Source organism: Scyliorhinus canicula, chromosome 11, assembly GCF_902713615.1.
Source record: "Scyliorhinus canicula chromosome 11, sScyCan1.1, whole genome shotgun sequence".
NCBI classification, from domain to species: Eukaryota; Metazoa; Chordata; class Chondrichthyes; order Carcharhiniformes; family Scyliorhinidae; genus Scyliorhinus; species Scyliorhinus canicula.
This window is the reverse complement of record NC_052156.1, coordinates 1,753,166-1,766,601: the sequence shown is the minus strand read 5'-3', so window position 1 is coordinate 1,766,601 and position 13,436 is coordinate 1,753,166. Positions and strand designations below refer to the sequence as shown.

At 53.3% G+C, this 13,436-nt stretch overlaps 2 protein-coding genes across 2 annotated transcripts in view; both read left to right on the top strand.

Annotated features, from left to right (window-relative positions):
- Positions 1 to 13,436, top strand: part of LOC119973860 (G-protein coupled receptor 22-like) — a 162,828-nt gene that overhangs the window by 91,791 nt on the left and 57,601 nt on the right. The window lies entirely within an intron of this gene.
- LOC119973624 (glycine-rich cell wall structural protein 1.8-like) lies at positions 2,191 to 4,020 on the top strand. Its single transcript, XM_038812005.1, has one exon. It carries the CDS (start codon positions 2,191 to 2,193, stop codon positions 4,018 to 4,020), a length of 1,830 nt encoding a protein of 609 aa, XP_038667933.1.

Sequence of the window (13,436 nt, the reverse complement as noted above, 5' to 3'; positions counted from 1 at the left end):
CACTAGTAACTGGACTCCAGGCTGAACATTTCCCATAACCACCACCCTTTGTCTCCTTCCAGCTAGCCAATTTCTGTCCTGTGAGTGTTTGATGGGGACAGTGTAGAGGGAGCTTTACTCTGTATCTAACCCCGTGCTGTACATGTCCTCGGAGTGTTTCATGGGCACAGTGTGCAGTAGGCTTTATTCTGTGTCTAACCCTGTGCTGTACCTGTCCTGGGAGTGTTTGATGGGGACAGTGTAGAGGGAGCTTTATTCTGTGTCTAACCCTGTGCTGTACCTGTCCTGGGAGTGTTTGATGGGGACAGTGTACATAGAACATAGAACAGAACAGGCCCTTCGGCCCTCGATGTTGTGCCGAGCAATGATCACCCTACTTAAACCCACGTAACCCGTATACCCGTAACCCAACAATCCCCCCATTAACCTTACACTACGGGCAATTTAGCATGGCCAATCCACCTAACCTGCACATCTTTGGACTGTGGGAGGAAACCGGAGCACCCGGAGGAAACCCACGCACACACGGGGAGGACGTGCAGACTCCACACAGACAGTGACCCAGCCGGGAATCGAACCTGGGACCCTGGAGCTGTGAAGCATTGATGCTAACCACCATGCTACCGTGAGGCCCCCTAGAGGAAGCTTTACTCTGTATCTAACCCCGTGCTGTACCTGTCCTGAAGTGTTTGATGGGGACAGTGTGGAGGGAGCTTTACTCTGTATCTAACCCCGTGCTGTACCTGTCCTGGGAGTGTTTGATGGGGACAGTGTAGAGCGAGCTTTACTCTGTATCAAACCCCGTGCTGTACCTGTCCTGAGAGTGTTTGATGGGGACAGTGTAGAGGGAGCTTTACTCTGTATCTAACCCCGTGCTGTACCTGTCCCGGGAGTGTTTGATGGGGACAGTGGAGAGGGAGCTTTACTCTGTATCTAACCCTGTGCTGTACCTGTCCTGGGAGTGTTTGATGGGGACAGTGTAGAGGGAGCTTTACTCTGTATCTAACCCCGTGCTGTACCTGTCCTGGGAGTGTTTGATGGGGACAGTGTAGAGGGAGCTTTACTCTGTATCTAACCCCGTGCTGTACCTGCCCTGGGAGTGTTTGATGGGGACAGTGTAGAGGGAGCTTTACTCTGTATCTAACCCCTTGCTGTACCTGTCCTGGGAGTGTTTGATGGGAACAGTGTAGAGGGAGCTTTACTCTGTATCTAACCCCGTGCTGTACCTCTCCTGGGAGTGTTTGATGGGGACAGTGTAGAGGGAGCTTTACTCTGTATCTAACCCCGTGCTGTACCTGTCCTGGGAGTGTTTGATGGGGACAGTGTAGAGGGAGCTTTACTCTGTATCTAACCCCGTGCTGTACCTGTCCTGGGAGTGTTTGATAGGGACAGTGTAGAGGGAGCTTTACTCTGTATCTAACCCCGTGCTGTACCTGTCCTGGGAGTGTTTGATGGAGACAGTGTAGAGGGAGCTTTACTCTGTATCTAACCCCGTGCTGTACCTGCCCTGGGAGTGTTTGATGGGGACTGTGTAGAGGGAGTTTTACTCTGTATCTAACCCCGTGCTGTACCTGTCCTGGGAGTGTTTGATGGGGACAGTGTAGAGGGAGCTTTACTCTGTATCTAACCCCGTGCTGTACCTGTCCTGGGAGTGTTTGATGGGGACAGTGTAGAGGGAGCTTTACTCTGTATCTAATCCCGTGCTGTACCTGTCCTGGGAGTGTTTGATGGGGACAGTGTAGAGGGAGCTTTACTCTGTATCTAACCCCGTGCTGTACCTGTCCTGGGTGTGGGTGATTCAGCAATTGATGTTTTGGGTGTCTCCCAGATTTCATATACAAAAGCGTTCATCATGGAATTGATGTTATTGATAAATTTAGAGACTGAAGTATTTATTTTCTGTTTCTGGTGAAGATGAAGAAATATTTCCAAATTTTGTTTGTACAGCAGAGATCTCTGACTGCTGCTCCTGGCCTGTTGGGCAAGTTGGCGCTGACTGATGGAGGCGGGGCTGATTATGTCATAGCAATGTTTCTAATCTCATAACTGAGGGCAAAATCCAAAATAATCAATCATCGTGCCCCATCTCCCCAGCATAGAAATGTACACACAGAAATAACACAGATTCTGTTTGCAATATTATGGAAAACACTCCTTCAACACATTCAGTCCACCAATGGGCTGTTGGGAATGGATTACAGTGGGGCCAATGGGCTGTTGGGAATGGGTTACAGTGGGGCCAATGGGCTGTTGGTAATGGGTTACAGTGGGGCCAATGGGCTGTTGGGAATGGATTACAGTGGGGCCAATGGGCTGTTGGGAATGGGTTACAGTGGGGCCAATGGGCTGTTGGGAATGGGTTACAGTGGGGACAATGGGCTGTTGGGAATGGGTTACAGTGGGGCCAATGGGCTGTTGGGAATGGGTTACAGTGGGGCCAATGGGCTGTTGGGAATGGGTTACAGTGGGGCCAATGGGCTGTTGGGAATGGGTTACAGTGGGGCCAATGGGCTGTTGGTAATGGGTTACAGTGGGGCCAATGGGCTGTTGGGAATGGGTTACAGTGGGGCCAATGGGCTGTTGGGAATGGGTTACAGTGGGGCCAATGGGCTGTTGGGAATGGGTTACAGTGGGGCCAATGGGCTGTTGGTAATGGGTTACAGTGGGGCCAATGGGCTGTTGGGAATGGGTTACAGTGGGGACAATGGGCTGTTGGGAATGGGTTACAGTGGGGCCAATGGGCTGTTGGGAATGTGTTACAGTGGGGCCAATGGGCTGTTGGGAATGGGTTACAGTGGGGACAATGGGCTGTTGGGAATGGGTTACAGTGGGGCCAATGGGCTGTTGGTAATGGGTTACAGTGGGGCCAATGGGCTGTTGGGAATGGGTTACAGTGGGGACAATGGGCTGTTGGGAATGGGTTACAGTGGGGCCAATGGGCTGTTGGGAATGGGTTACAGTGGGGCCAATGGGCTGTTGGGAATGGGTTACAGTGGGGACAATGGGCTGTTGGGAATGGGTTACAGTGGGGACAATGGGCTGTTGGGAATGGGTTACAGTGGGGCCAATGGGCTGTTGGGAATGGGTTACAGTGGGGCCAATGGGCTGTTGGGAATGGGTTACAGTGGGGCCAATGGGCTGTTGGGAATGGGTTACAGTGGGGCCAATGGGCTGTTGGGAATGGGTTACAGTGGGGCCAATGGGCTGTTGGGAATGGGTTACAGTGGGGCCAATGGGCTGTTGGGAATGGGTTACAGTGGGGACAATGGGCTGTTGGGAATGGGTTACAGTGGGGCCAATGGGCTGTTGGGAATGTGTTACAGTGGGGCCAATGGGCTGTTGGGAATGGGTTACAGTGGGGACAATGGGCTGTTGGGAATGGGTTACAGTGGGGACAATGGGCTGTTGGGAATGGGTTACAGTGGGGCCAATGGGCTGTTGGGAATGGGTTACAGTGGGGCCAATGGGCTGTTGGTAATGGGTTACAGTGGGGCCAATGGGTTGTTGGGAATGGGTTACAGTGGGGCCAATGGGCTGTTGGTAATGGGTTACAGTGGGGCCAATGGGTTGTTGGGAATGGGTTACAGTGGGGCCAATGGGCTGTTGGGAATGGGTTACAGTGGGGCCAATGGGCTGTTGGGAATGGGTTACAGTGGGGCCAATGGGCTGTTGGGAATGGGTTACAGTGGGGCCAATGGGCTGTTGGGAATGGGTTACAGTGGGGCCAATGGGCTGTTGGGAATGGGTTACAGTGGGGCCAATGGGCTGTTGGGAATGGGTTACAGTGGGGCCAATGGGCTGTTGGGAATGGGTTACAGTGGGGCCAATGGGCTGTTGGGAATGGGTTACAGTGGGGACAATGGGCTGTTGGGAATGGGTTACAGTGGGGCCAATGGGCTGTTGGGAATGGGTTACAGTGGGGCCAATGGGTTGTTGGGAATGGGTTACAGTGGGGCCAATGAAGGCGAGGAAGCTGTTCAACTCACTGACTCTTCACACCTGCACAATTTATTTCACTGAATCCCCTCCAACCCATTTCAATCTGACTGTGACATTCTCAGCGAGTATCACACTGTCCTCAGGGCTGGATGAGAGTGAGAAACCTCTCGATATGTATCCCCGTTAGCGATTGCTGGTGTGTGACTGGAACCAAAATGAGATTCCGATTCAGGGATGGGGCAGGCTCGGAATGAGACACAGATGTTAAATATTTAAAACTTGACTCAATGCCATGCGGAACATCGACAGCGAGAAAACAGCATCAAATTTCATACATATTCCACAAATTACATTACGACAAAGGTGAATCTTGGAACTCTTGAGCAGCACAGTGGTTAGCACAATGGCTTCACAACTCCAGGGTCCCAGGTTCGATTCCCGGCTTGGGTCACTGTCTGTGCAGAGTCTGCACGTTCTCCCCGTGTCTGCGTGGGTTTCCTCCGGGTGCTCCGGTTTCCCCCGGGTGCTCCGTATTCCTCCCACAGTCCAGAGATGCAGGTTAGGTGGATTGGCCATGATAAATTGTCCTCAGTGTCCAAAAAAGGTCAAGTCGGGTTACGGGGATGGGGGTGTGGGGATGGGGTGGAGGTGTGGGGATGGGGTGGAGGTGTGTGTGGGCTTAGGTGGGGTGCTCTTTCCAAGGGCCGGTGCAGACTTGATGGGCCGAATGGCCTCCTTCAGCACTGTAAATTCTGTGAGGATAAACTCAGGAAGAGAACACTCGCCCACCATGCCAGCGATCCAATCATCACTTCCCTCAAAGCCCGCTAAATATTTCTTCTTCCCATATTCCTCCAACTCCCTTTTTGAAAGTTCTTGAAAGTTTCCACTGGTCTTTGCGCACCATCTTCCAGATCACAACAGAACCGTTCATAACTTTGAACTTCTCAATTAATTCCCCCTTAACCTCCTCCGCTCAAAGGACAACAATCCCAGCTTTCCCAGGTTCTCCACGTTAACTGAAGTCCCTCATCCCTGATCCCATGTGAGGAAATCTCCACACTCTCTCCAAACCCTTGACATCCTCCCTAAAGTGTGATGTCCAGAATTGGACACAGTGCTCCACCTGAGGCAAATATCCCTCAACCAACATTGATCTCGGGAAGGTGGCCAGAGTGAGAAAGGTGCTGCTACAGAGGGGAAGGCAGGCAGGGGGTTTGGGTCTCCCGAACCTGATGTACTACTACTGGGCGGCGAAATGTGGAGAAGGTGCGGGGCTGGGTCAGAGGGGTTGATTCCCAGTGGGTCAGAATGGAGGAGAGTTTGTGTAGGGGGTCGGGGCTGAGAACACTAGCAACAGCGTCGCTCCCGATAGCGCCGGGGAAATACTCAGGGAGTCCGGTAATAATAGCTTCATTGAAAGTCTAGAGGCAGTTTCGCCAACACTTTGGGTTGGGGGCAGGGTCGAGGGAAATGCCGATTCGAGATTTTGCCAGAAAGGAGATACAGAGCTTCCCGGTGGAGCTGGCCTCCACATTGCTGGAGGAGGTGCTGATGACAGGGGGACTGGAGAAGGGGGTAGTGTTGGCGGTTCATGGAGCTATTTTGGAAGAGAAGAAGGCACCACTGGAAGGGATCAAAGCAAAGTGGGAGGAAGAGTTGGGAGAGGATATGGAGGAGGGGTTCTGGTGTGAGGTGCTCCGGAGAGTGAATGCCTCCACCTCGTGTGCGAGGTTGGGGCTGATACAGCTGAAGGTGGTGTACAGAGCACACCTCATGAGGGCGAGGATGAGCCGATTCTTTGAGGAGGTAGAAGATGTGTGTGAGCGTTGCGGGGGTGGGGGGGGGGGGGAGGGGGGGGGAGGGGGGGGCGGGGGGGGGGGCCCGCTAATCACGTTCATAGGTTTTGGTCCTGTCCAAAGCTAGGGGAGTACTGAAAGGAGGTTTTTCGGGTAATTTCCAAGGTGGTGCACGTGGAACTGGACCTGGGTCCCCGGGAGGCCATATTAGGGGTGTCGGACCAGCCAGGGTTGGAAACGGGCGCGGAGGCAGATATCGTAGCCTTCGTCTCATTGATCACCCGAAGGTGGATCCTGCTGGGATGGAGAGCAGCCTCTCCACCCTGTGCCTTGGCGTGGCGGGGGGACCTGTTGGAATACTTGACCCTTGAGAAGGTTAAGTTTGAACTGAGGGGCAGGATGGAGGGGTTCTACAAGTCATGGGCATTATTCATTTTGCACTTTCAAGAACTGGACAACATCGAATATTAGTTGGGGGGTGTGGGTGGGAGGGTTGGAGGGAGGGGGCTGTGTGTGTTAATGGTGACTATGGGTGAATCCTGATTCCTTTTTGTCATTTGTTTATGTGAACATGCGGGCTAATGTTTGGGGTTTGGTGGGAGGATGGGACGCTGTTGTTGATATGGGGGATTGACATATTCGTTACTGATTATTGTTTATTGTTGGAATGTAAATTTGGAAGAAAATGTGAAAAAATATTTTTTTTTTAAATATGAATCTCCAGTGACTCCTTCCTCACATCTCTGCTTTGGGGGGTGTCCGACCCCCAATGTTGTTGTTGTGTTTATTACAGAACAACAGGTAACCACATGCCAGAAGTTCTTCAAAGGTTGGAAAGCTATGGAATGTGAAAAGTGTGACATTCCTTTAGTTGGGTTTGTTAAAGCTGGGAGCGTTGGTTTGGGGGTGAGGACTGCAGGAGGGGAATTATTCCCATTTCACACCACAGATTGATCCAGAGTTGGAACAATGAGAAGTGTCCAAATAAATTAAATCCTGACTTTGAAACATGAGGTTCCTGGAACATGATTGGACATCGCATTCCACCATTAGGTGAAAAATCTCAGGACCTGACCTTGAAGAAGCATCATTGGTCTGATCGGAATGATGAGGAGCACAGGCAGGTTGGGTGACGGCAAGTTTTGAATCGACATTGCACAGAGACAGGTATCTTAGGATGAATGGATCCCAAATCACATGGTGATGTATGAAACTAGATACAAGTTGTTTTCTTGATGGCTTGTTCATTTACAGATTGCAGAATTACAGCCTCCTGTCTGGGAACCCAATGTGCAGGCGATCTCTCTTTATACGTGCCCGAGTTACTTTATTAAACAATGTAGGAAGTCTTACAACACCAGGTTAAAGTCCAACAGGTTTGATTCAAACACGAGCTTTCGGAGCGCGGCTCCTTCCTCAGGTGAATGGCGAGGTACCTCGCCATTCACCTGAGGAAGGAGCTGCGCTCCGAAAGCTCGTGTTTGAATCAAACCTGTTGGACTTTAACCTGGTGTTGTAAGACTTCTTACTGTGCTCACCCCAGTCCAACGCCGGCATCTCCACATCATTATTAAACAATGGCCTTTATCTGCTTGTCTTCACATTATAATAAACATTCCATTCACATCTTACCGCAGCCTGGGTCGGGGACAGGGGGCTAGGGGGCGGTGACGTGGGGGTCAAGAGAAACGGTCACCATTCATGATCTTCCCTCAACTCGGTATCCTATTGTCACGGCTGTCTCTGTCTGATGTTTACAGAATCTGTCAGCCTTGGGTAAGTTTGCAAAGGCTGAGAAACATTGACAGCAACAGGTTCACGTTTCCACAAAATGTCAATAGAATCTATTACCTCTCAGAAATTAAAAATCAAATCAATCTGTGCTCATAAATATTCAGATCAGTCTCTGCCGTCACCATAATCAATAGTTCTTCCATTTCTAGTTAAATATAGATTGTGTCTGTACCGTTACTGCTTGGGAATTTGAAAGTATTTAATCATTTTATCGAACCTAAAATGAACTTGGATTTTCTTTTTTTTTAATAAACAATTTTATTGAGGTAGTTTTTGGCTTTGTAAACAGTTACAGACATCATCAGAAAGGAAGCAAAAAAGGCAAAAATGTGCAAACATCCACGTACTTTCAATACTTCCATCGTACCGCATTGCACAAGCCCGCTCCCCTCCCACCCGTACTACCCACCATATTTTCCCTCCTACTCTACTCTACCCCCCCCCCCCCCCCTTCCCCCCATACCCCTGCTGACGCTCACTCTCCCGCAAAGAAGTCAATAAATGGTTGCCACCTCCGGGTGAACCCCTGCACAGATCGCCTCAAGGCGAACTTAATTTTTTCCATCCCCAGGAAACTTGACATGTCCGCAAGCCACCACTCCGTCTTCGGGGGCTTTGAGTCCCTCCACGCCAATAGTATTCGTCGCCGGGCTATCAGGGAAGCAAAGGCCAGCACATCGGCCGCTTTCTCCCCCTGGACGCCCGGGTCTTCCGAAACCCCAAAAATTGCCACCCCTGGACTCATCACCACCCTTGTTTTTAGCACCTGGGACATGACCCCCCGCAAATCCCTCCCAGTACCCCCTCAGCTTAGGGCATGCCCAAAACATGTGCACATGGTTCGCTGGTCCTCCCGCGCACCTAGCGCATTTGTCCTCTATCCCGAAAAATTTGCTCATCCGAGCCACCGTCATATGGGCCCGGTGAACGACCTTAAATTGGATCAGCCCGAGCCTTGCACATGTCGCGGTCGAGTTTACCCTACTCAGGGCCTCTGCCCACAGCCCATCCTCCATTTCCCCGCCTATCTCCTTCTCCCATTTAAGTTTCAGTTCCTCTGTCTGGGACATTTCCTCCCTCATGAGCACCTTATAAATACCCGAGACTCTACCCTCCCCTTCGTCCCTCCCAGAGACTATTCTGTCGAGGATCCCCATTGGCGGGAGGCGTGGGAAAGATGGGACCTGTCTACGAACAAAGTCCCGCAACTGTAGGTATCTAAAATAATTTCCCCTTACCAACCCAAATTTCTCCTCCAAGCTCTTCAAACTCGCAAAGCTCCCTTCCAGGAACATATCACCCACCCTTCCCGCCCCTGCTCGCCGCCATACTCGGAACCCCCCATCCATACTGCCGGGGGCAAACCGATGGTTGTCGCTGATTGGCGCCCAGACAGACGCCCCCATCTCCCCCACATGCCTCCTCCACTGGCCCCATATCCGCAGGGTCGCCACCAGTACCGGGCTGGTGGTGTACTTGGCCGGCGGCAGCGGTAGAGGAACCGTGACCAGGACTGCCAAGCTGGAGCCCCTGCACGAAGCCGCCTCCACCCGCTCCCAAATAGACCCCGTACCCACCATCCACTTCCTTATCATAGCGATGTTGGCCGCCCAGTAATAATTGACCAGACTCGGCAAAGCCAGCCCTCCCTCGCTGCGGTTCCTCTCCAACATCGCCTTCTTTACCCGCGGAGACTTTCCCGCCCAGACAAAGCTCATGATCAGCCCGTTAACTCTTTTGAAGAAGGACTGTGGGATAAAGATCGGGAGGCACTGAAAAATAAACAAAAATCGAGGGAGGATTGTCATCTTTACAGTCTGCACCCTCCCTGCCAGTGACAGCGGGAGTGCATCCCATCTCCGAAACTCTCCCTTCATTTGCTCCACCCCCCTGGCCAAATTTAACTTATGCAGCCTGTCCCAGTGTCGTGCCATCTGGATTCCCAAATACCGGAAACTTTCCTCAACCAGCCTAAACAGTAGCCCTCTCAATCTGTTCTCCTGGTCCCTTGCCTGGACCACAAACATTTCACTCTTGGCCATATTTAATTTGTATCCTGAGAACTGGCCGAACTCCCTCAGCATTCCCAGTATAGTTCCCATCCCGGCCACTGGGTCCGACACGTACAGGAGCAGGTCGTCTGCATAAAGAGAAACCCTGTTTTCAACCCCGCCCCTCACCACTCCCTTCCAACCCTCTGCGGCTCTCAGCGCAATCGCCAGCGGCTCTATGGCCAGCGCAAACAGCAGCGGGGAGAGCGGGCAGCCCTGTCTGGTCCCTTGGTACAGCCTAAAGTACTCCGACACTTCTCTGTTGGTCCTGACGCTGGCCCTCGGGGCCTGATATAATAATTTGATCCAATCCACCAATCCCTCCCCGAACCCAAACCGTCCGAGCACCTCCCATAGATAGTCCCACTCCACCCGGTCAAAGGCCTTCTCGGCGTCCATAGCCACCACTACCTCCACCTCTCTACCCGCCGGGGGCATCATTATCACATTGAGCAATCTCCTCAGATTGGCCGCCAGCTGCCTACCTTTCACGAACCCCGTTTGATCCTCCCCAATCACCTCCGGTACACAGTCCTCCATTCTACCCGCCAGTACCTTTGCCAGGAGCTTGGCGTCTACATTAATCAGGGAGATTGGCCTGTAGGACCAGCACACCTCCGGGTCCTTACCCCACTTCAATATCAGAGATATAGTGGCTTGTGACATTGTCGGCGGCAGGGTCCCTCTGTCCCTTGCCTCATTGAAAACCCTCGCCAAGGCCGGGCCCACCAGCTCAGAGAACTTCCTATAAAACTCTACTGGGTATCCATCCGGCCCCGGGGACTTCCCCGACTGCATGGCCTTTAGGCCCCCCAATACCTCCTCTACTCTAATCGGGGCGCCCAGCTCTTCCACTCGCCCCCCCCCCCCCAACTGTTGGGAATGTTAACCCATCCAGAAACCTTTTCATCCCCTCCGGTTCTTCTGGCGGCTCCGAAGTATACAGCTGATGATAGAAGTCCCGGAATACCCTATTCAATTCTGCCGGATCCTCCACTTTGCGCCTCTCCCCATCCCTCACTCTACCTATTTCCCTGGCCGCCTCCCTCCTCCTGAGTTGCTGCACTAACAGTCTGCTAGCCTTTTCCCCATGCTCGTACACCACGCCCCTCGCCTTCCTAAGCTGTTCCACGGCCCTGCTCGTGGATAGTGCCCCCAGTTCCGCCTGTAGCCTCTGCCTCTCCCTGAGTAAAACCTCTCCCGGGGACTCCGCGTGCTCTTCAGCTATCCGACCCATTTCCCTGACCAATCTGTCCATCTCTGCCCGGTCTGCCTTGGCTCTGTGGGCCCCAATTGAAATCAGCTCCCCCCGCACTACTGCCTTTAGCGCCTCCCACACAGTCGCCGCTGAGACCTCCCCCGTGTCATTCACCTGCAGGTAATTTTTTTATACATTTCTGAAACCTCTCGCAGATCCCCTCCTCCGACAGCAGTCCCACATCTAGCCTCCATTGCGGGCGTTGATAACTCGCTCCCCCGAACTGCAGGTCCACCCAATGCGGGGCATGGTCTGAAATGGTAATTGCTGAGTATTCCGTGTTCTTTACCTCCCCCATACAGTCCCTGCTTAGCACAAAGAAATCTATCCTGGAATATACTTTGTGGACGTGCGAGTAAAACGAGTAGCCCCTTCCTGTTGGCTGTCCCTCTCTCCAGGGGTCCACTGCCCCCATTTGCTCCATAAACCCTTTCAGCTCCCTTGCCATTGCTGAGAGTCTACCCGTTCTGGGACACGACCGATCCAAAGTCGGGTCAAGGACCATGTTAAAGTCCCCTCCCATTATTAGCCTGCGAGAATCCAGGTCCGGGATCTTCCCCAGCACTCTTTTAATGAAGTCCACGTCATCCCAGTTCGGGGCATATATATTCACCAGCACCACTCTTCTCCCCTCCAGTCTGCCCCGTACCATCAGGTATCTGCCCCCCCTGTCTGCGGATATGCCCTCTGCCTCAAATTGCACGCGCTTGTTGATCATGATTGCCACCCCCCTGGACTTGGAGTCCAAGTCCGAGTGGAAGACCTGGCTAATCCAGCCCTTCCTTAGCCTGGTCTGGTCTGACACTTTCAGATGTGTCTCCTGCAACATAATTACGTCCGCCCTCAGGGCCCGCAAGTGCGCGAACACCCGCGCCCTCTTAACCGGCCCATTCAGTCCCTTGATGTTCCAGGTGATCAGCCTGGTCGGGGGCCACATCCCACCCCCCCCACCCCGCCGGTCAGCCATAGCCTTTCTCGGGCCGGCCCCTGACCCGTGCGTCGCGCCATTCCTGGCCCGCCCTATAGCTGCCTCCACCCTCGACCTCCTTTCCAGTGCCTATTTCAAGTCCCTCTCCCGTCAGCAGAACAACCCCCCCCTCCCCTAACCCCATCCCCCGATACCCCCACCCCTGCCATCTACTGGCTGTTACTTCCCCCCCATCTGACTTCCTTGACTAGCCAATCTGCTAGCCCGGTGACTCAACACTCCGGCGCCTTCCTGTCCCATTCCCCTTGTTTCCCCGCCCTCCTCCCCACCCACTGGGGCAAGCCGGCTCCAGTGTCTTCCACGAGCTGCACAAAAAGCCCACACAGGAAAAAAAAAGGGAAAAACCACAGAAAAAAGAGAAAAAGCACATAAATGTCCATGAACAAAGGAAAGAGTCTCAAATGTTCCGCTTGGCCCCTTTGGCCCAGCAAACCGTTGAGCAGCAGTCCAGGCACATTCGGCGTTCCTTCCCACAAAAATCCTCGGGCCCTAACTCGCGTCCTTGGGGCCTCCTTTCGGGACCAGCCCCAGGTCCCTCACAAAATCCATCGCTTCTTCGGGCTGCGTGACCCATAGCCGAGCTGGGAACAGCAGACCAAACTTCACGTGCTTCTTGAACAGCACCTCCTTGACATTCTTAAAGGCTGCTCGCCGCCGAGCCACCTCCTGGCTTAGATCCTGATAGATGCGGAGAACACTGTTGTTCCACGTGCTGCTCCTGGCGCTCTTTGCCCACTGCAGCACCCGCTCCTTGTCCACGAACCTGTGGAACCAAATCACCATCGGGCGGGGGGGGGGTCCGCCCGGCCGCCCCTGCCTTGCCTGCACCCTGTGTGCCCCCTCCAGCTCCAGCGGTCGTGGAAAGGCTTCGGCCCCCATCAGCTGCTTCAGCAGGTCTGCTACAAACGCTGCAGCATCAGCTCCCTCCTTCCCCTCCGGGAGGCCGACCATCCTCAGATTGTTCCTGCGGTCTCTATTCTCCAGCTCCTCCACTCTGTCCAGCAGTCTTCTCTGCCGCTCTTTCAGGCCGTCCACTTCTAGCGCTGCAACCGTTTGCGCATCCGCCTGCTCCTCCACCGCCTCTCCCAGCTCCTTAACTTTAACATCCTGGGCGTCCAGCCTCTGGTTCAGCTGATCCACCGCTTTCTGGATTGGGTCCAAGCTGTCCCGCTTCAGCGCTTCAAAACTGGACTTCATTACCTGGAGCATGTTATCCAGCGCCTGCTGGATTGCTGAGTCCGGGGTCCGTGTGTCCGCCATCTTAGGTCCCAGGTAATTTTCTTCAGGTCCTTGTCTCTGTCCCTTTTTCTCCTTCTTCTTCTGCCTTCTGGAATCCCGCTGTTCCATATGCCGCAGCCCGCTCCTCAGCGCCTTCGCTGCCGCTTTCCTTTGCACAGCTGCTTAAATTTTACCTCCTGGGCATCTGAAGTGGGTCCAATCTGTCCCTCCTCAGCAACTCCAAACTTTTTTCCCTTTGTCCTGGAGGAAGGAAGGTCCGTGGGTCCGCCATCTTACCCTTCAGGTCAGCTTCCTCCTTTCCTCCGTCTCTCTCTCCTTCCTCCTCACCTGCTGGCCTCCCACACTTCCATCTGCTGCAGCCGCTTCTC